The sequence below is a fragment of the Gadus macrocephalus genome, chromosome 5, assembly GCF_031168955.1.
Source record: "Gadus macrocephalus chromosome 5, ASM3116895v1".
Lineage (NCBI taxonomy): Eukaryota > Metazoa > Chordata > Actinopteri > Gadiformes > Gadidae > Gadus > Gadus macrocephalus.
In genome coordinates, this window is record NC_082386.1 from 4,501,867 (window position 1) to 4,525,136 (window position 23,270).

Sequence of the window (23,270 nt, forward strand, 5' to 3'; positions counted from 1 at the left end):
TTCGCTGCTGTTGACGCGAATGATATACGTCATCGCCCGCACTTGGAACTCCGGTACAGACATGGCGATCTCTCTGCTCCACTTCACAAAGAGGTGAAAACCATTATAAATTGGGGCATGTGGAGAGTTTCAGTTATGCTGATGGGGAGATTGCATGGGGAGATTGTCGGTCTTGTCCAAGCAGGTTGCGTGACGTCAAATACGAGACGTGCAGTCTTACTCGTTGTGTTTTCTCTACAGCCTTTAACTGAACAATTGCACAAAAAACTGTCAAACTCTTGACATGAAAAAATATCGTTTAAATCCAAAAACAACATATGTGTAATCCGGGGCATATAAAGACTGGGACCAGAAGATAATTACTTTCTCTCCATTGAAACCCGTTCATACTTTTCGATCTCAGGTCCCATGGGCTCTACCGGAAAGGGTGTGACTTCGCCACTCTAGCGATTTTATAATGATAGATCGCCGGTTCTGAATGGGTGAAGTATCCCTTTAAGGATAACATCACGGCCAAAAGCTGTGTGCGCTTCCGGATGATATTATGAATCTTCATGCTGCAAAGAAAGAAACGTCTCTGGACCACTGCGTCACTTCCGCTTTTTAAAAATGGCGTACAAAAACACTCCGAGTAGGATGCTGCAGGTCTGCAGTTTCTGCAGGAATTACTGAATATTTGCTTATAAACGGACGGCTGATTGTTCCGAGAGTGTGTGGTTGAAGACGCACAGAGGTACGGAGCTTCGATTGTGTTTTTGTTCCAGCGATGGGTCGCTTTGAGCCCATACTGCTCTGCTCAAATTACATAATGCATTAGTATAATAGTTGCGTTATTTGTTACATGGCTGATCACCACAACTTTATCTTCTAGGATAACATGTGTTTTCACTTAACGAGTTATAGCCTAAGAGAATACCTTAACGTTGTTATTGCGCTTGCAATTGTTGAATGTAATATTAACTGTCATCCAGCACTGACCAAAGTGGACAACTAAAAAAGACGGCGTCAGCACAGCATAGTCCCCATTCTGGACATTTATATTTTGCTCTATTGCTGTAACCCACATAAGACTGAAACCTTAAAAAACATCCATACACCATATTCACGAACTTTTTACAACCTGTACGATTTAACTGAATATACTAAATGTGTACTAGCTGACATTCATGTTGTTCTCATATTATCTTGTAGTATTTCAGAATGAGCAGCAGGAGAAAACGCGCTCCCCCGGTCAGGGTGGACGACGAGGCCAAGAAGAAGCTAAACTGGAACATGCTTGAGGATCGCCAGAGGGAAGGTGAAGTCCTCCAGACGGACGACCCGATGCCAAGCTGCTCAGCAACACCCGCACCCCCAGTGTGTGCTCTCCTTACCCCCGGCGGATCCGCCCCAGAACGAGGGGAGGGAGAGGAGGAGCTCCATGGGACGTCCTCGGACACAACGGTCGCTTTATTGTCGGCCTCTCTGTCGCTCTCGGTGCTTCCTACTTCGACGCTGGCTCCCGCCTGGAAGTCGCTGATAGGCGAGTTCAGCCTCAAACCTGCTAGGGTCCTTGATCCTGACCGGCAGCACGGAGCGTTTACCCTGCGCAGGAATGGACAGCGGGTGTTTCTCCGTTACTCGAGCCACGAGGAGAGCTCTGGGGAGCCGGGGAAAACCCCAGAGGAGGAGCAGGAGGGGGAGATTGTGTGTACCCAAGAGCACAGCCATGGTAGTGTCCAGCTGGAGGACATCGAGTGGCTGCAGAAGAGAGGGGTGGTACAGCTCTGTCACCAAACCAAAGGAGAGGCCATCCAGGTACATTCACCTCAGAATACAAACCGCTACAATGGTTGTCAATGAGCAGGACTCTAGGTCACACACTGGATACATAAATATGTATTGATGATGTTAAAGAAAATAACGATATAATGTCATAAAATAATTAAACATATATAATAATTAAATAAATAGAATAGAAGCATCATCTTCGATTTAACTGTTGTATGCTGATAATGACACGTCTGGCCAGAGAAGAATGTTTACACATCCCTTGGACACAGTCAGTAAAGTCTTTACAGGTGTCCAGAAGATGGTTGGGTGTCTACTATCAACCAAGTTGTCTGTTTATATTTTTGTTGTGTGTAAAGTATTTCTATCTTTGCCACTTGACCAACTGTTTCACACTGTAGGTGGGGATATACCTGCTGGAGGCGGGGATAAGCAAGCCAGAGTTCCTGGGCGAGGGGAATTCTAGGCTAAAGAAGGCTAACCAGCTAATGCAAAAGCTAATGGAGTATTTCTATGACTTCATTATACCAGGTAAGAAAACAAATACCCGACAAATTACTCCCCCATTTCCACCATTCCTGCACAATCCTTGCCAATAAGCAGGCCAGTGTTTGGCTTACACTCAAGGGCATGCAGTTGCTTGAGGTCAACAACACCCCCACTCTTAACTCTCTCTCTTTCTCCCTTTTTCTCCTTTCTCTCTTTCCCCCTCCCTCTCCTTCTCTCCTTCTCTCCTTTCTCTCTTTCTTTAATTCTCTCTCTCTTTTTTTTTCTCTTTCTTCAGAAGTGGTGGAGACGGAGGAGGTGGACTGCGACACCGACCTGGAGCGTCAGAACGTGGAGGAGCTCTACGACTACGTCAGGCACCTCCACCAGCGCCAGGAGCAGCAGCGGGGAGACCAGAAGCCCCTGTACGACGTCCAGCACACGGCCCTCATCCCCGTGCTGAGACCCTATCAGAGCCAGGCTGTCAACTGGATGCTGAGGAGGGAGCGATACAGGCTCAGCTCCCCCAAAGGTAGGGTCCTGCAGGCCGGGAGGTACGGAGCTACGGAGCCCCCTAGACGCTAGCAGACACCGTTACCCGCGGCCATTCAACAGACCCATTTATACAAGGCCAACATCATATCATTCTAATTAAAAAGTGCTCATGGTTTTCATTATCTGGATTCATCTCACACTTTCTCCACAGAACCATCGCTACACTTTCTCTGGCGTGAGGTGGTCACTTTGTGCGGGAAGAAATTGTACTACAACCCCTTCACTGGCTGGTGAGTCCAACATCGTCTATTCAATGACATCATTTATGGAATAACTAGCTAGACGATACACACGATTCGCTTCAAACCTTGCGATGAGCATTGTTATGTGTATCATGATATGTTCATTTCGATTAAAGCTAGCTATGACCTAAATGGATTATCTGTTTATTTTTTGGAAAGTTTCAAGCAAAGTATGTTTTAGAAAGTCAAGACAATTTCATAAATAGTACCGGTAAAAGAAAATCACGTTTCAAAAGTTATGTAATTGTCTTTTTTAATGCATCTATGAAATTTTGATAGAGGTGCCCAACTTATCCTCGGACCCAAATGGGGTCCTCCGTTACAGTCCTCCTCATACTGACACTGAATGACCGTCTCTCTGTCCACAGTCTGATGCGGGAGTTCCCGCTGGCGGGGCCTCAGTGGCCGGGGGGGATCCTGGCAGACGAGATGGGCCTGGGGAAGACCGTGGAGGTCCTGGCCCTGATCCTGTGCCACAGCCGGCAGGGCCTGGAGCCCGACACCCTCACCCTACCCCTGGTGAGAGACCCTCCAGAACACACACTCACCTCTCTCTGCTCCCCGAAAATCACCTTTTGATGTCACAGTTAAAAACAGTTTGGTTTGGGTCTCAAAAAATTCTTGTCCTAACTCCTCGAAAGGTAGAAGTTGCCCTGCCAAATCTGGGTTTACTTAGTCTTGAAATTATGCATATATATATATATATATATATATATATATATTTTGTCACTTTTTATTTTGGAGAAATAATGAATTAATCTATTATTTTTTGTTCTTATTTTTAAATGCTTAATGAATTCATGTCATTTATGTATATTGATATGCAACTATATATTGATTTCCCATCTATGTGTTTTATTAGGGGAAGTCTGTGAATTACTTCGTACCTCCACCACAGCTGGAGAAGGAGGAAGTCATCCACTGCAAATCAGAAGCTCTACCAAAAGTCAGGATCTCCTACCCCAGTAAGTAACTGGATCAATCCATCTTGATAGCCATGGCTGTTCTTTATGTGGATCCCTTCCACTCTTCTATATAGTGGTATAAGCTAAGGCACCAGGCTAAAATCTGACAAAAACTAGACCTCAAATAGTTGGCAGGATAGTGCAGTAGACTCAAATATCTAGAAACTTTGTATAATGATGACAAACCTATGAATGCAGTCCTGCAGATGAAAACGACAATAACGACGATTTCTAATCACAGTATGTCACTGTAGGCATTTGACATGTACTCAAACTATATTTTGGATACAGGCCATTAGTCACTTGATTTGACCTTTGACCTCGGCATTCTGTCCGTCAGCTGTGCGCGTTATGCTGCTCACCGCCATCAAGGAAATGCGCTCTGGCAAGGGGGCGTCGACCAACGGCATTTTCACCTACGTCCGCTCCACATACGGCTACGACCTCCTGAAGAACCGCAACCACATACGGCGAGCGCTGGTCAAGCTGATCGACGAAGGCCTGGTGGACAGGGTCAAGGGTCGAGGCCTAGCCGGATCCTTCCGGCTGGGGAAGAAGTACAAGGAGAAGAAGACCACGGTTGCCACGCCGACAAAGTCTGTAAGTCTCAATTTCGGTCCAACTTTGCTTGTTTCCTAAAGTTGCTATTTATTCACTTTTTATTATTGAGCGGACACTTTTATCCTCCTACTTGAAGTGAATGCAGATGTACCATTAAAGGGACTCTCACCTTTGTTGCATTTGAGAATTACAGCACATTCAAATCATCCCGCCTTCCTCCAATGCCCCACCCCCTAAGCGTTATTTACAAAACTAAGCGTTATTTTTTAGAGTACTGTAACGACCTCGCCGGTGACATAATGATGTCGAGTCATTAGTAGTTGAAGGTAGTTTTAATGAACCAAAACCAGGTCACTGAAACCCGTAACATTGCAACCAGGCCCCCAGGATAGGCATATACTTCCGCAATCCACCCGTGCTCAGAGGCCAAGCCTGGTATTGCAGCTGTTTAAGCTGGCTGTGGACGGGGGTCCGTCATTTCATGCGGCCCAGAAGTAGATATCGCCGTCCACTCCAATACAAGTGGGGAAGAGGATTGTGTCTCCGCAAAAAATGTCTGGATATCAACCAAAGGCTCATAATTACCTTCATGCCATGTCCTAAAAAAATGTACGTTTTTTCATTTCAAAACGCCACCTCAAGCGTTTTATTAGCCGTTATCTCGCTGGTGTGCTGCTGAAAGGAGTCCTAGTGAAACAAATGGCATCCGAGAGGGCCTAGTTCAGTGCTCCGTTAACGTGTCCGATTTTTGGACCGGTTCATCTGCTGCTCAATAACTCTCACGGTCCTCTGCTTGCGATCATTGTGATTCATCATGTATTGATCCATTTATTCAAAAGATCCAAAGACCAAGAAGCGGTGCATTACGGTATCAGTTCTATATTTCTGCATCCGGTACGTCACGGACTAGCCCACGTGTCTTGGCCGCATAACGCGGAAGCCAATCGCTCCTGTATGTTACGATGTTACCCCGCGCCACTGAGCAGTTTGTATAGGAATGAATGGGCGGCCATTTTCCAGTCCGTGGTCCATCCTTTATTATGTCCATGATTGCAACCAACGGCAGAAAACCGACACAAAACAAACCCCGGTTACCCCGGCAACCCCCAACACGGTCTCACTCGCGTGCAGGCCCCCACCCTCCTGTTCTTCCAAGGCCCTCCCCCAGCTGACCTAATGATTCGCCCCCACGCTGATTGACAAGAAGAACATTACATGCACATAGAACAACTGGCATAACGGACAACGAAATATAATGTAAAACATAACACACAAAGTATTTAACTGTCCCAGGGTCGCTACAGTACAAAAGTTCTAGACTCCCATGGATTATGTTTAGACTCCCATGGGTTATGTTTAGACTCCCAGGGGTCATATAATATCTACCATCCTGGAGCTCCAGATTAGCGGGACAACGTCGCGTCTGAGCCCGAAATGGGTCCCGTAATCGGACTGAGTGTGGCGGTTGGTTGCCAACGGTCTGGAGGTCTTCCTGGAGCTCCAGAGTAGCGGGACAACGTCGCGTCTGAGTCCGAAATGGGTCCCGTAATCGGACTGAGTGTGGCGGTTGGTTGCCAACGGTCTGGAGGTCTTCCTGGAGCTCCAGAGTAGCGGGACAACGTCGCGTCCGAGTCCGAAATGGGTCCCGTAATCGGACTGAGTGTGGCGGTTGGTTGCCAACGGTCTGGAGGTCTTCCTGGAGCTCCAGAGTAGCGGGACAACTTCGCGTCTGAGTCCGAAACGGGTCCCCTAATCGGACTGAGTGGTGCGGTTGGTTGCCAACGGTCTGGAGGTCCTGAGAATCATCCAGGGGAGCGGGACCACTTGGCTTCTGAGGCCGAATCGGGTCCCCTTGTCGGACTGAATGGTGCAGTTGGTGGCCAACAGTCTGGAGGTCTTCCTGAGGCTCCAGGGGAGGGTAACTCTGTGAGTCCGAGTCCGAGATGAGTCCCCTAATCGGACTGAATGGTGCAGTTTCAGTACGCCGTGGACCACTTTGGTCTGCCATCGTCAGTCGCTACTCGCTACTGTCTGCCGTGGAATCAAAACAAACCCTCTAGTTGAGGACGCGCCTTGATGACGCGGGCCCGAATGCGCCACAAGAAGCAGACGGAAAACCTTATATATATCCATGCAGCAAACAGACAGGTCTGTCGGTCAATAAGGTCATTCGGTCCGAAGAATTTTATTGGTTGAAGTTTTCACTAAATATTATGAGAGTAAAATAATTGTTTGTTTTTACTCCTGGTGGGTCTGTCTTGCATATTAGAGTGTTATTACCTTATTAATACCAATTTAACCTTATCCAAAAAAAGTGTAAAAATGCAACAAAGGTAAGAGTCCCTTTAAGGAGCAGTTATTGGATAGGGCGTCTTCTCGCTCCAGTATACCTACAGGTTTGGTCTGTGTATGTTGGGGATTGAACCCAGTACCTTTCGGCTGGGACTTGAACACCCTAGCTACTACCCTACCCTGGCTCACCTGTGTCCTTCTTTCTCTTCTCTCATGGTATTTCTTTGGTCAGCCTTCCAAAAACAAAGAAGCCCCGCCCAGGAGGACCTCCCAGCGGCGAGCGGAGGAGAAGGTGGACTACGTCTCGCCGGCGTCCCCGGGAGAAGACCTGGAACCCCAGTGGTCCGAGGACGCCACGCCGCGGCTGGAGCGCGCCGAACAATCAGACGACGGCCCACTCGTGGACAGCTCCCAGGCATTGCTATCCTCTCAGATGGCGGTGAATCAAACACGGGTAACGTCACCTCACCGCGACGGACGCAAAGTGGCGACCCGGGGAGAAACCGCCCATCTGCAGGAGGAACGCACACACCCCGTCCCACAGGTGGAGACGCCTGCGACCCGGGCATCCCTCACGCCGTTCAACACGCCAGCATACCGCTTCGAGTGCATCTGCGGTGAGCTGGGGCTCGTGGACTACAAGGCCCGGGTGCAGTGTATGAACTGCCAGCTGTGGCAGCACGCCCAGTGCGTCAACTACAAGGAGGAGAGCCGGGAGACCACGCCCTTCTACTGCCCCCACTGCCTGGTCGCCATGACGCCCGTCCCCACCGGCGCAACCCTCATCATCTCCCCCAGCTCAATCTGCCACCAGTGGGTGGAGGAAATCAAGCGCCACATCAGCTCCTCCTCGCTGCGCGTGCTGGTGAGAGGAACAGTTGAGGCTTGTTATGTAGATCTGTGTTTTGGTTTCTGATTTATTTTAAAGTGTGCATGCACATGCCAGTCTTCTAAATTGAGTTGGCTGTCCTCTAGAGGTTAAAGCATGGTCAGGCTTTTTGAATATCCGGATCTCTGTTTTTTATTGGGTGAGTGCTGCGTGCGGCTCTCAACTATTGTCCTTCTTACAAAATTAGATTTTTTTAAGATTATCTACTTTTTAAATATTATTTTTTACAATGGAAGTCAAAGGGGTGATTCTCTGACACATTCTCTGATATAAGGTTACTAGCCGGTACCCTTCGTTCAAACATTTAGCAAGTCCACCACACCACACCACCACACACTGACTTGCTTGAACAATTTCAAACTTTATCAGCTTTAACAGCTCAGTAGTTTATCTCAAATGTATTAAAACTTTATCACTTTAGCTATTTGTTTAACTCTTCACTTTATTTGTTTCCAACCATTTTACATTATTTGAATGGTGTGCAATTTTACATTGTTGACTCAATTTAGAATCGGTTCATATCCCTTCACTAGATTTAAACCATTTAACATTTCTTTATGTAAACTATCTGGCTTTACTAAAAAATATTTCCAAAACCAAACAATTTTGCACTTGCACTCTCATTTACTTCAGGAGATGCAGTTTCTAGTTTTATATGTTGTCTTTATATCTTAAGAGCATTACAGGTCAGACAAACATAAGTGTATAAATAATACATTTATAATTATTGATCCTGTGTCCAAGTCTTTGCTTTTGTAGTTTTGTTATTTCCATTGGTCAGCCAACTTTTTGAACCTTTGTTGTTATTTCTGACCTTCTCTTGTGGCCCCAGGTGTACCAGGGCGTGAAGCGGCACGGCTTCATCCAACCCCGCATGCTAGCGGAGCAGGACGTGGTCATCACCACCTACGACGTGCTGCGCTCGGAGCTCAACTACGTGGACATCCCACACAGCAACAGCAAGGACGGTCGGCGCTTCCGCAACCAGAAGCGCTACATGGCCGTGCCCAGCCCCCTGGTGGCCGTGGAGTGGTGGCGCATCTGCCTGGACGAGGCCCAGACAGTGGAATGTACCACCGCCAAAGTGAGGGGGGGTCGGGGGAGGAGTTATTTCACTGTTTCAGTTTGTGTGTTTGTTTGAGTTGTATTGTCCTTCTGATGTTGAGAAATTAATATTATTACTATTTCACTATTAGGGAATATAACTACCAATGTTGTAAAAGTTTTCCTGGCTTTAATATTTCTTTAAGTGAGTCTTTTAGATTTTTTAACTGCCATAAACTCTCCTTTTCTTTTTTACTGGCATCAGATTCACAGCCGTTATGCTAATGCAAATTTAAAGCGGTTGCTGTGATAGTTTCTTCTCCGATTGTTCTTCCATTGCTTTGGCTATAGCCTTTACCTCATAGCCACCTTCCAATGCTGATGTGCTCACCGCCACGTCTTGTGTGTCGCTAGGCAGCAGAAATGGCGTTGCGTCTTGCATCGGTCAACCGCTGGTGTGTCAGTGGAACTCCAGTCCAGAGAGGCTTAGAGGGTAAGTAACAGTTACCGCCATGAAAATATAACGTCTCTCATGTAACATAATTCACACATTCATACAAACAGGCCACATATGCCCTTGCCAATTAAAGAGGCTTCTTTCTCACGCTAAGGAGGGATCCTGAGCCTAGGGAGGCGTCCAGCTCATACAGGAGGCCATCATCATGTGTCAATTCTAGAGTTACGAGCGGTCAAGATGTTCGAGAGACCCAGGTGCTCAAGGCCACAAAAACAAGTGTAATTCCCGCACATAGCCACAAATCAAGTTGCCGTGCCAACACATGGCCGCAAGGGACAGCATAAAGACACATACGGGTATCCAGGGGGCGGGAGTTCAGCACCATGCTTAGCCAATCAGAGCACATAACTGAGTCCACGCCTGCCCAGTATTAAAGTAACAACACATAGCCCAGGGGGCAGAATGCTCCAGGTGACGCATCTATCTGATGCCCTACTAAGTGTATCACACGTGCGTAATACAATTCCCCTCCTTTTGCTTCATAGAGACTAGTCCAAACCTTTACCAAATAAAGTGAGTTAAAGCGATCCTGACTCGGCAGACTTTTTCAAAAAAGAACACGGCACTCAATAGCTTTGAGGACTTGAATAATGGTCTAGTATTAGTCATCGGTGAGAATGTCACTCGTCAAACCAACAACAGCATTGGGGATGTTACTAATTGTGGACCTTATTTGCGCAGTTGCAGTAACCCGCATTCAACCATAGGTTGGGCTGTTGCTGTGGTTAGATATTTAAGTTTGGATACCCTGTAAACTTTTTGTTGTTGTTGTTTAAACTTTTTGTCGTCATAAAGATCTCTACGGTCTCGTGCTTTTCCTCGGCGTCGACCCCTACTGGGTGAAACACTGGTGGGACCATCTGTTGTACCGCCCCTATCTCCGCGGCAACACGGAGCCCCTGTACAGCGTGATCGCTCAACTGTTATGGCGATCGGCTAAAAAGGACGTTATTGACCAGGTATGTGAGTTGTCAACAAATTGTACTAGTTCTAGGTATACAAGAGAGTGGTCTACATATTGGAACTAATCTACTAACTCTGCTACAAGGCAGATTGTTCTTTCAGTTTTTTAAGTGTATTATTAATTGTGAAGTTAAAGATTTACGAAGGGGCCAGTATCTGGTAAACGATGGTGGTCTTCAGCTCTGTTGACCATGTGACCCACCCACCAGATCCAGATCCCCCCTCAGACGGAGGAGGTGCACTGGCTGCGCTTCTCCCCCGTGGAGGGCCACTTCTACCACCGGCAGCACGACGTCTGCTCCCAGGACGCCCTGGCGCAGCTCCGCAAGATCTCTGACTGGAGCCTGAAGCTGGGCAGCCTGGACCGCCGCACAGTCACCACCATCCTCTACCCGCTGCTGAGGCTCCGGCAGGCCTGCTGCCACCCGCAGGCCGTCCGTGGGGAGTTCCTTCCCCTGCAGAAGAGGTACTGTAGCGGCCATCTTTGCTCTAAAACGCTAGCTGGGCATATTCAGGCTGTTTCCCGATGTGAAGGAAGAGTGCTCAACAGCCGCCCTTTTGAAGACGCCACGGCATCGAACGCCACCAAGCACTGTTCCAATGTTGAGAACACTCTGAAATTCGCGCCCTTTTCACGTCTTTGTGTTTGAGAATTCCGAGAAGTTTCAAGGATGCATCGCTGGACCCTTTGTTCACACGCTGCACGGGGTATTTAAAAATTGCAGATGGAAAGCTATCCACATTGCTTTACACAATTAAAGTTACTTAAGAAATATATAAATATATTTGTGCTGTATTGCATTTTATCGATTCATCCTGAAACAAGGGTTTCTGAAACAACTGTTTTATCTTTAAAATTAGAAGGAAGAAAGATGATGAATGATGAGGATGTGAACACTGAAATTATTGATATTTACTTCACATGCTGGGTTTATTCCCAGATTTACTTGTATCGAAGTATCGAAGTACTTATCGATATAAGTGAATGTTTACTGGAAATATTAATAAATATTAAAAGCAGATTTATGAATAAATGCATTGACCGTACCATACAGTTTAAAAGGATCCTTGAGGAGATATTTAAAATGCAGATGTAGCTGGATGTTGTTTATGAGGATAAACATTGATAGTACCAAAAGGACCATTCTATTTTATTGTCATGGTAATAAATGCTGACCGGGAAGCTTCTCGAAGAAAAGATAACTGTTGTGTTGTTGTGCGGCAGCTGCGTTGGCTAATGTGCTGCCTCAGAGTATCAGGACGCTAGCTGGCTTTTCCTGGGTACTCAGCCAGGGGACATGGCGTTTATTTAATCATCTTGATTGCAATACAGTGTGTGTGTGCGTGTGTTTGTCCAGCACCATGACGATGGAGGAGCTTCTAAAGTCCCTGCAGAAGAAGTGTCGAGTGGAGTGTGAGGAGGCTCACCGACAGTTGGTGTGTGCTTTCAACGGGCTGGCGGGCATTCATATCATCCGAGGTACACACACACACACACACACACACACACACACACACACACACACACACACACACACACACACACACACACACACACACACACACACACACACACACACCTCATAAGAGGTACACACACACACACACACACACACACACACACACCTCATAAGAGGTACACACACACACACACCTCATAAGAGGTACACACACACACACACACACACACACACCTCATAAGAGGTACACACACACACATTATCAGAGGTATACACACATTATCAGAGGTATACACACATTATCAGAGGTATACACACATTATCAGAGGTATACACACATTATCAGAGGTATACACACATCATCAGAGGTATACACACATCATCATAATCAGAAGTGTACACACACATTGTCAGTGGTACACACCACCGACCCCAAAGCCCGCTCAGGACAGTCCTCCTGAATCACGCTTTCCCACGGAAACTCCATTCTCACACAGACACAGGCACACACACAGATGCACACAAAGCAGCCTCCATGATCTCATACCCCATCCCCAGCCCCTCTCACACACAAACACACACACTCTCCTTTCAGCTCCCCCACCACGCTTGAACTGGGGTGTTTCAAGTGGCCCCTATAGCCGTGTTCTTGAGGACCACGAGGTGTTTGGTCTTAAATCTTGTCCTCTTATATAAGTGTTGCTCATGGGGGACGAAGGCCCTAATGAGACTCTGTGTGTTTTTGTGCAGATGAGTTTGTGGAGGCGGTGGAGATGTACAGAGAAGTGTTGCGTTCGTCAGAGGAACACAAAGACCGGCTGAAAACAGACTCCTTGCAGGTACCCTCTCCGGGCCGCCTGGTTTTACATATCAAAGGTTATGCCAATTAAGGACTAAGAGGTTTGGATTAGATGGAGGTTGTTTTGTTTTTTATCAAATTAAAGGATCTTTAAGTTAAGAAAAGAGAAAAAAAACTTTTTTTGTGTTCTGCTACCGTTCCGTTGTGAGTCACAAAAAGTATGTACCTTCTGTTTTTCCAATATCCTTTAGTCTTTCTCTGCATTCGAATTAAACACCTATGACACTCCTCGACACAGCAAAAAGAGGATGAACACTGGACGATGTGATTGTAAGAAATAAATGACCTGTGTCTGCTCACTTCTCTCACCGCTCAGAGGCTCCACGCCACCCACAATCTGATGGAACTGCTGAGTGCAAAGCATGCTGGGATACCTCCTACTCTCAGAGACGACCGCCTGAGTGAAGAGGTCATTTTATTCATAGGACTCCCTTACTCATATCCCTATTCCTGACATCAATAACACACAGTAACATTGTAATTTATTATGGATTGTTGGAAATCTAAATGTGTACAGGCAGAGCATCTCCGGCAGCACTACATGACCAAATACAACGCTGAGGTTTCGGACGCGCAGCAGGCCCTCCGGCCCGTGCTGCACAAAGTCAGCGAGCTCAAACGCAAGGTGGGACCGCTTTACATTGCAACATGCCAAAGTTTGGGCTAAATTGGAGTGTTATTAATGTGAGATTTTGTGTGTATGAGTCTTTTGGAGAAGTATTATCTTCGTCTTTTTTAAAAGCTTGTTATTTTAATAACATTATGGAATGTGTGTGATTTTATGTTAATAATGTAAACCTTTACGTGAATCAATTAAGTATGTTTTGGTTAAAATGCTATCCATCCATTATGAAGAAAGAAAAAATAGGAGCTTATTTTAGTTCATTTTGGTTGGTTGTTTGTTTCAATGTCAAATGATGTGTCTTTTATTTTGAAGGTGAACCTGCGCTCCCCGTGGTGGATGGACGTCCTCCAGAATGCGATCCAGAACTCCATAGACGAGGACCTGGTGTCTCGGGTCCACAACGAGCTCTCCAGCAGCTACAAGCAGCAGCCCAACAAGTTCACCATGGCCGACAAGTGAGGGCGGACATTTTGTACCCTGTTGTTTTGGTATTTTTATACAGTTGGGATCATAGCAGATATGAGGGAGAGAGAAAGAACAGAGCAAGACTGAGAACTGGGTGGAGAGATATATATTTGGGTATATAGAGAGAGACAGGTTGAGAGAAATGGGTACAGAGAGAGACAGATAGAGTAAGACAGACGGATATAGACAGAGGTATCAAAAACAAAATAGAGACCGAGGGAGTGAGTTAGTGAGTGAAGGAGTGTGCATTAATCTCCACTTTACACACTGTATGGGTACATGCCTGAACTGCGGGTCATAAACCCTTTATCCTATGTGTTGAGGTTCCGGGATGGGCGTGGCCTGCAGCTGATTCTGTGCACGCAGACAGACGAGCTGATGAGGTCACAGAAGACGGTGCAGGAGGCTGTGAAGAAGCTGGAAGGTCCCGCCTCCAAGGAGGTCATAGAAGAGGCCACCATTTGTCACCTGAGGCCCGTACGCCTGCCACTCAACAAGTACGAGCGTGGAGTGATACAGTAGCATAGATTTAATTTGATGAGCGCAAATATCCAGGGTGTATGATTTTGTATTCATTCTATTCCTCACTGCAGTTGTGTCTTCTGCAAAGCAGACGAGCTATTCACAAACTATGAATCCAAGCTGTTCTCTCACACGTAAGAAGATTATTCTCCAAAATTCAAAACTCTGAATAAAAAAACACGGCTCCAATCCCAATCCACTCACCGACCGACGTCGTCACCGCTCCCCTCCAACAGGGTCAAAGGTCAGAAGGCCTTCTTCGAGGAGATGATCGAGGATGAGGAGGGTCTGGTGGACGACCGGCTCCCCACCACCAGCCGGGGCCTGTGGGCCGCCAGCGAGACGGAGCGCACCCTGAAGGCGGTGCTCACCTTCGCCAAGGCCCGGCGCATGGACCCCCTGCTGGTGGAGGAGGGGAACACCTTCATGGAGCTGTTTGAGAACTGGAAGAAGGAGTACAAGGTGTGCATTCCTCCTTCTTGATGAAATTCAGAAGGTCTATTTTCGGCATTGGAAATTTGGCTTTAAAAAAACATCCCTCTTAACGAGTATTTTGTCTAATCTATTTTTGAATCAGTTCTGGACTCTATTTCCGAATATATAGTGTAATCTTTCTGAATCTATACTAGATCTTTTTCTGCATCTATAGTGACATTTTTCTGAATTGATAGTGGATCTCTATATTGGATCTATTTCTGAATCGATAGTGTATTATTTTTTAATCGATAGTGGGTTTCTTCTGAATCTATTGGATCTATTTCTAAATCGATAGTGTCATCTTTTTGTATCCATAGTGTAATCTTTCTGAATCTATGGTGGATCTATTTCTGATACTGTAGTGTAATCCACGGTCCGTCTCCAGGTTCTGCATGAGTACTGGATGGTTCTGCGGAACAACGTGTCGGCTATCGACGAGCTGGGCATGGCCACGGAGCGGCTCCGTGTACGGCTCCCCGAAGAGCCCAAACCCAAGGTCCTCCACATCATAGAACCACATGAGGTGAGAGAGGCTGAGAGAGAGACACTGCAAAAGAGAGGGGGGGAGAGAGAGGCTGAGAGAGAGACACTGTGAAAGAGAGGGGGAGAGAGAGAGAGAGGCTGGGAGAGAGACACTGCAAAAGAGAGGGGGGGAGAGAGAGGCTGAGAGAGAGACACTGTGAAAGAGAGGGGGAGAGAGAGAGAGAGAGAGAGAGAGAGACTGCGAAAGAGAGGGGGGGGGAGAGAGAGAGAGAGAGGCTGGGAGAGAGACACTGCGAAAGAGAGGGGGGGAGAGAGAGGCTGGGAGAGAGACACTGAAAGAGAGGGGGAGAGAGAGAGAGAGAGAGAGACACTGCGATAGAGAGGGGGAGAGAGAGAGAGGCTGGGAGAGAGACACTGTGAGAGAGAGGGTGAGAGAGAGGCTGAGAGAGAGACACTGTGAAAGAGGCTGAGAGAGACACTGCGAAAGAGAGGGGGGAGAGAGAGAGAGAGGCTGGGAGAGAGACACTGCGAAAGAGAGGGGGGAGAGAGAGGCTGAGAGAGAGACACTGCGAAAGAGGGGGGGGGAGAGAGAGAGAGGCTGGGAGAGAGACACTGCGAAAGAGAGGGGGGGAGAGAGAGAGAGGCTGGGAGAGAGACACTGTGAAAGAGAGGGGGGAGAGAGAGAGAGAGAGGCTGGGAGAGAGACACTGAAAGAGAGGCTGAGAGAGAGACACTGCGAAAGAGAGGGGGAGAGAGAGAGAGAGAGAGAGAGGCTGGGAGAGAGACACTGCGAAAGAGAGGGGGGGAGAGAGAGAGGCTGGGAGAGAGACACTGTGAAAGAGAGGGGGGAGAGGGAGAGAGGCTGGGGGAGAGACACTGTGAAAGAGAGGCTGAGAGAGAGACACTGCGAAAGAGAGGGGGGGGAGAGAAAGAGAGAGAGAGGCTGGGAGAGACACTGCGAAAGAGAGGGGGAGAGAGAGAAAGAGACACTGAAAGAGGGAAGCAGAGACCGAGAGGCACTGAGAGAGAGACGGAGAGAATGACTGAGAAAGAGACAGGGTGAGAGATGAATATGGAGAGAGAGAACAATACATTCTCTAATTTTTTTATGACTTTTTGCCCCACCGACAGGCTTATGATTATGATTTATTACTCTTATAGAGAGCCCGTCTGGAACAGTGATCCAGTGTCTCAGGACCTTTAGGTCCTTTGACTCTGACTCTCCACACTGTCGTAGTCTTTAGGCTTACATTCTAGAATAACACATACAACATGGTATACAACAGCATGCTTCTCCACCAATAGGAACAAAAGGATTTGCCCAGTCCTTTATGTTGCTGAAGCTTTCACTCCATACAGCTGATGTCTGAGTCGTCACCTTGCCCTTCCTTTGCAGGGAGGTTGTGAATTATTTATGCACAGTTTCATTCTCTCGGGTGTAATTTATGCATCCGCAGCGCAGAGTGTGTTTTGCACGGCTAATGGAGGTTCTCTGTGTTGTGTGGATCAGGCAAAACCGAAAGCGTTCATTCGTTACGGTGTGGGGACGTTGACTATGTGGAGATTGTGAAATAACTATAACTATAAATAACTGGTGTCTGAGGGAATCAATCAATCATCAATGCCACATTTCCTGAGATTTGCTTTTTTTGTTTGGAGGCGATATAAGATGAAATGTATTTGGTGAATCCCGATGGTGTTAATACGAGGTTTCACCTTTGGTTTCAGGTGGAGACGAACCGTGCGAAGCTGGTGAACGACCGTGCACTGGCCCAGTCCCAGCTCCACAAGAAGCTGGGCCAGCTCCTCTACCTCAACAACCTGGAGAAGGTGGGCTCCGTCCCTCACTGAACACAGGCCCACACTTCTTCCATGCCTGGTGTCAGCGTCTTTGTCTTCTGTCCCTTTTTATGCCATAATCCTAATATTGATAATCCCACAGATTCATATCAAGCCTCTTAGAAGATGCCCAAGACTACCAACGTCAGTTTCATAGATTTTTAACAACATGCATTCAAAATTCAGTGGACTGCATGTGAGTGCAGAAACAGAATGTCCTGCACCAAATGCAGGACGTTTTGGAGGGACAGAAAGTATCAGAGATGCATCACATTAAGCTCCATGATTTTCCACATTAACTTGCAGAAAAGTCGAATTTGCTAGCAGACAGTTCGGCTGCATGTCTCTCCCCGTATTTGGTGTCGTATAATTTGTAAAGATCCATATTCACCCATTTTGCAGAGCAACAAAAAGACAATTAAAGCCCAATCAATGGAATACCATAATGCAGTACTGCTTGCGGCCACAGGGTCTCTTTCTGGCACAGTTACTCCATAAACTTGACTTGGTTTCATTATGTCTCGTCTTCCAGTCCCAGGACAAGGAGACCGGGGGTCTCAACCCTGAACCATGTCCGATCTGCGCACGGCCCCTGGGACAAGAGGTGAGTAGGAGGTAATGCATCCATTCACTCCACTATAACTCATAGAACAAACCCGTTTTCTTTTTTTTTTAACAATTTAAGACTTGAATGTGCTGCAATTTGTCTGATGCCGATTCCACCTATTCTACAACAGATTTATCCAATATGGTTAGTTCACCTAATACCTCAATACAATACTCCTGGAGATAGAATGGACCAGCTTATATGGAGGTGTTCATTGTATGATAAATTGGACAAAATCTGAATCTCAGAATGGTGTGTTGTATCGCACTCAAGTGCCTATATTGTATATGCTTATTCTGTCCTAGAAATCTCAAACCTAACCTATCTTAAGAATAACCACTATTGGTAACTGGTTAACTTTTCTGTAAAGTTGTTTGTGTGTTTGTCCAACCTTTCTCTGTAACAGTGTGTTAGTTGTAAAAGCTAACTATTGTCTAACGGTGTGTTAGTTGTGTTTGGCTAACTATTCTCTGTAACAGTGTGTTAGTTGTGTTTGGCTAACTATTCTCTGTAACGGTGTGTTAGTTGTGTTTGGCTAACTATTCTCTGTAACGGTGTGTTAGTTGTGTTTGCCTAACTATTCTCTGTGATGGTGCCATGGTTGTGTTTGTCTAACCTTTCTCTTTAGCGGTGTTGGTTAGTTGTGTATTGTCTGTAACTGTCTGTTGGTGTTGGTTAGCTAACTATTCCCTTAACGGTCCGGTTGTTGCATTCAGCCAACGTTTCTCTGTAACAGTGTGTTTGTTTTGCCTCCCTGCGCGGCCCCAGTGGGCAGTGCTGACGTGCGGCCACTGCTTCTGCAACGAGTGCATCTCCATCATCGTGGAGCAGTACAGCGTGGGCTCGCGGCGCCGCGCCATCAAGTGCGCCATCTGCAGGCAGACCACGGCGCACGCCGAGATCTCCTACGTGTTCACCTGCGAGGCCTCCAGCCGCAACCAGGACATCCCCGTCAAGGTCAGTCAAGGACAGATGTTCCCCAGCCCTGACCCTGGACTAACGAGGCCCCAGGAAGGGTCCCCTGGGCTGTGGGGAAGGAGTCTCCTGAGTTAGTTAACGGTTTACGAGTGGCTCGGTTGAAAGAATGAAAGAATATGATGACATTCCTTTGGGGTTGTGTTGTGTTTTAGTCTTTCTTGCTGGTATGAGATTAATGTTTGAATCTTTTTTTTAACTGACCCGTGGGTTAATCATAAATGTGTCTATCTGTAGGATGTCAATAATGCAGGGCTTGTCATTCTTTTTTAATATATTTTAAAACCAAATTAATCTGTCTAGCTTAAAATCCCTTGTATTTCTAAATATTGTAAAAACTTGAATTGGAAATTGTTAAATGTTAATAGTCTCTATGTCTTTGTCTCTGTCTCTTCTCGCTCTCGATATCGCTCTCATTCTCTCTTTCTGTCTTTCTCTCTACCTGTTTCTCTCTCTAGGGGAGCCATTCTACCAAAGTAGAAGCGGTTGTGAGGACCCTCAAGAAGATCCAACTGACCGACCCTGGGGCCAAATGCCTTGTTTTCTCCATGGTAACCATAGCAAAGTGTTTCCAATGACCTGATCTAATCCAGGTAGGACCCAGCTGATGCTCTTCTTCTTGTTCCCTCAGTGGCAGTGTGTCCTGGACATCATCTCCAAGGCCCTGTTCGACAACACCATGGAGTTCTCCCAGATCAACGGCATCCACAAGTTCCAGGTGGGTAACGTGACACTGCACTGTCCCTCCTGACGGCTCAACAGGGACGCTCACTTCCTACAGCAAATCTGGGTCCCGCGATTTAAATGAACGCAATGTAACTTCAAATGATTTATTTATTATTTATTTCTAACAATATATAATTTAAATTAAATTAAAATGATTGCAAACTTTTAAAATTATTTTCAATAACAATAAAACGTTTCTGCATTTAGAAAATCTAACCCATGCGCGGCATTATATTTTCTCTTAAAATAAATTTGTTCTTTGGAGAACCAAGGGCAGAACTCTTTTGCCGATTGCAAAAATTAATTCACTAACCGACCGCTGACTCTTAAACCTCCTGCCATGTGTGCCTGGTCTCCAGGAGAACCTGAGCTCCTTCAAGCACGAGGAGAAGATCAACATCCTGCTGCTCCCGCTGCACACGGGCTCCAATGGCCTCAACATCATCGAGGCCACGCACGTCCTATTGGTGGAGCCTATCCTAAACCCCGCCCACGAGCTGCAGGCCATCGGGCGCGTCCACCGCATCGGCCAGACCAAGTGGGTTCAACGACCTCCAGCCACCTTAACACCTCCATTAAACTGAACTTAAGGGATCCACGCTGCCACTTTTTGAAATTCTTCATCAGGAACCCCCAGGGAGGTCAACTGAATTCTGGGGGACAAATATTTGATAAATTGACAAATAATGTTAAGGGGTATTACTGTTGGTCAGTCCTTGTTGTCCATGTTGTGCGCTGGTTAACAGTGTTTGTTAGTAACCAAGTCCCTTTGCTCTTTGCCGTGCGCTCTAATTGCACTTTACCCTCCTCTACGCGCCAGGCCCACGTTTGTTCACCGGTTCCTCATCAAGTCCACCATCGAAGAGAGAATGCAGGCCATGATGAAGACGGCCGACAAAAGGTGAGGATCTTCTAATCTAAGATTTATCGTTGAATACTCCCACAAGTTAGGCACTAATCAGGCACTTGAAATCGTATCTATTCATATTGAATTTGGTGAATGATACTATATTGCTATCTATAATCAAATTTCCAAACCACTACATTATTTTGAAAATATTTTGTAAACCAGGCAAATCCTTAGTAATTTTCCTTTCGATATGTTACTTTAACTTGTGAGAGTAGCCACAGAGGCTCCTCCTGTTGTATACCAGACGTATAAGGCAGCCAATGCCGTCCCCCTCTGGGTGTGTTCCTCCCGTCTCTCGTTCAGCCACAGCGCGGCGGCGGCCATGAAGCACTCGGAGGCGTCCGTGCTGACCGTGGCCGACCTCGCCGACCTCTTCACAGAAGACGGGGCGCCACTGGGCTAGACTGCTGCCCCCCCCCCCCCCACACACACACGGCCATACCCCCACAACACGCAGTAAGACCGACCCATCCGAGAGACCTCCTCTGAGACACGACCCCACACTGCAGGGCCACGACGCTTTACACATTCCTTTCATATAGATATACATACGTGTACGTGTACATGTGTGTGTGTTCCGTTGCTGGTCGAGTCCAGATCCTAATAAAATACATTCAAAGGATCTGAGGTCTCATTTATAACCGTTGCGTACGCACAAAACGGGGCTGATATTGGCGTACATGACTTTCCACGGCAAGGTTGTGATCTATAAAAAGCTTACTTGACGGGAGAATGTGCGCAGCCCTAAGCAAACTCTGACCCATGCGTACGCATGGTTTGGAGGAAAAGGAGAATTGGCGACACAGATGGTGTGGTGGTGAACTGAAGTCAGACAGAAGAATTGTAGAGTGAGAAGAACGATTATGATTTATCATCGCCCTTCATAAGTTTAGTTTCAACCCGTATCATGCGTTAAATCTATGTAATCAGAATAATTTAAGTCAACTGCGTTATTTCTCAGTTATAACTCCAGAAACATCTCCATAGAAATGAAAAAAAATTCTCTATATTTAATCCCGTCACTCCATACTGTCCACTGACGGCGCGACTGCATGGAATAAAGCATCTGTCCAACATGTGTCAAAAACATAATATTTTTATGTGACACTGTAAACACATAATCAAATGTCAATTAAATCCCAAGTTTGGAAAACCAAGCCACATACTCCTCACCACAATCGTTATATTATTGTCCGTTCCTCTTGATGCTTTTCATGACAAATCAGGCATTAAGAAGGGGTTATGTTCAAAACATTTTACGTGGGTGATTACAAACTGATTATCCAAGGTGTTCTCGTCAGTCTTATTACCATAACCCTATAAATACAGCGGTGAGCCCCGTTCGTAATGCTGCACCATGGCACTGCTGGCACTGCTGGAGGACCATGCAAATGGCAGGATTCGGAGGGAGAGGGTCTTCAGGGACCATAACGATTTATTGGTACATAAAAATATGTACTCTGCCACTGACAGAGTTCACTGCTAAAGCAACACGTTGCCACTTACTCTGCTTTTTGTTGTTAGTGATCCCAATCCCGTGACCGCCCGACAAAACTGCTTTTCGGGCCTCCACCTCACCCACACATGTCTCCACTTCAACCTCCGTCCTTCTGCCATTGTTTCCGACAAGACATAATACTTGCGTCTGAGTCTGTTTTATATGCAGATCGCATTCATGAGGTCGTTTGCATTGACCATTTATGGTTAAAAAGGGGCGTGTACAGGGCAGAACGTGAAGCTGATTCAGCTGCGCACACTTGTAGGCACTCTGTGATTTATAAAGCAAAGATTGCTTAGTGGTGTGCGTACGCAGGATTTTATAAGTCTGAATATTTTTTGGCGCACGCAAAACTTGGCTTTTGGGCGTACGTACACTTTTAGTAACGATCCCACGCACAGTTTTATAAATGAGACCCCTGAGATGGATGAATGTTCCTCCTGTCTGCTTAGATCAGTCTTTTATTTTCCAGGTCAATCTGAACAATTGTGAAAAGATTTTGATTTGTGTTATTGTAGAATGTATTTTTGCAGAGTAATAATAATCTGTCTGAGGCAGGTGTTTGTTTTTTGCAATCGGTTCCAACCAGATTATTTTGTGTTGGATTTATGTGTTGTATTTTTTACTTTTCCAGTCATAATTCAATGCCCTACTTTCAGAATTAGGAAGGAAGGAAGCAGACCTATAAAACACAAAGATCGAAAGGAAGAGTCTCCTCCAGATCCCGTTCAGACGTTCGTCTTAGGATAAGAAGCTGGAAAACTCCTCCGGACAGCTTGTCCTATTTGCAAAACAATACAGAAGATCCAGTCACTTTGAAAGAGAGTCCCATAAATCGATCCTCCTAAAAACAAATGAGAGTTCAAGTTCTTGAGGCGTGATTGCAGTAACTGTCTGTCGGGGTGTTGTGTTGTGTCCATGGGCGGAATGAGCACAGTTTGACCATAGTAATAAAGTCCCTCATTAAAGGATCCCTTATTAAAACCTTCACTCATGGCCTGTAATACATTCAATCAACAGCGTTTTATAAATATAATAAAGTAATAATGGCTAATTTAATGAAAAATCGTTTGTGTCCTTTTTCTGAAGATGACCAGTCTCCAATTCGGTTCTTCTCCATTCTGTAGACTCTCTGTCTATCACCCTCCCAAACGCATCCGTCAGTGAACTGCCCTTGACTCAACATTCTCCCTGTCCGTCTGTCTGTATGTCTGACAGTCCTTCCTGCACCAGTAAACCGGACAAAAGAAATGACCCGAAATAAAACAACAAACACACACACAAGCGCCTCGCTGCTTGTTGTCCTGTCCCCTCCTCCTGTCTGTCACCAGACCTCCTCACCGAGGTACCAAACAAGCTGTATGTTGTTTACCAGGACGTCTCTGGCTGCAGGGTTACCTTGGACTCCCCTCTGGCGGCTCTATTCACGCCCGGAATCTCATTGTTGTACAAGGGGGTGGAGGGGACATCATTCAAGATGGTGTTTTAAGACTGGGAGGAGGCTCCCAGTTCATTACACCAGTGTCTTCGAGGGCTTGGG

General features: G+C 46.4%; 1 protein-coding gene across 2 annotated transcripts; it reads left to right on the top strand.

Moving 5' to 3' along the window:
* Nucleotides 1-501: 501 nt before the first annotated feature.
* On the top strand, nt 502-22,796 carry shprh (SNF2 histone linker PHD RING helicase). Of its 2 annotated transcripts, XM_060051202.1 has the most exons (31): nt 503-733; nt 1,192-1,797; nt 2,172-2,301; nt 2,555-2,788; nt 2,963-3,041; nt 3,422-3,572; nt 3,916-4,018; nt 4,359-4,618; nt 7,104-7,736; nt 8,593-8,844; nt 9,219-9,297; nt 10,117-10,280; nt 10,494-10,750; nt 11,643-11,764; nt 12,495-12,583; nt 12,920-13,012; nt 13,121-13,228; nt 13,541-13,683; nt 14,017-14,190; nt 14,287-14,349; nt 14,452-14,677; nt 15,078-15,215; nt 16,904-17,005; nt 17,547-17,618; nt 18,390-18,578; nt 19,055-19,147; nt 19,228-19,314; nt 19,682-19,860; nt 20,143-20,223; nt 20,536-21,423; nt 22,428-22,796. In XM_060051202.1, exons 2-30 carry the CDS (start codon nt 1,201-1,203, stop codon nt 20,633-20,635), a joined length of 4,998 nt encoding a protein of 1,665 aa, XP_059907185.1. In that variant the 5' UTR covers nt 503-733; nt 1,192-1,200; the 3' UTR covers nt 20,636-21,423; nt 22,428-22,796. The 2 variants fall into 2 exon arrangements, with proteins under 2 accessions (XP_059907186.1, XP_059907185.1); XM_060051203.1 differs by lacking the exons at nt 19,055-19,147; nt 19,228-19,314; nt 19,682-19,860; ... (1 more) ...; nt 20,536-21,423; nt 22,428-22,796 and having other exon boundaries at nt 502-733; nt 17,547-17,629; nt 18,390-18,548.
* The last annotated feature ends 474 nt before the right edge of the window (nt 22,797-23,270 follow it).

Coding starts and splice junctions, on each gene's coding strand:
- shprh (XM_060051202.1), top strand. CDS start 1,201: ATGAGCAGCAGGAGAAAACGCGCTCCCCCGGTCAGGGTGGACGACGAG. Junction 14,350..14,451: donor TCCAAGCTGTTCTCTCACAC/GTAAGAAGATTA, acceptor CCCCTCCAACAG/GGTCAAAGGTCAGAAGGCCT. Junction 17,619..18,389: donor CACGGCCCCTGGGACAAGAG/GTGAGTAGGAGG, acceptor GCGCGGCCCCAG/TGGGCAGTGCTGACGTGCGG.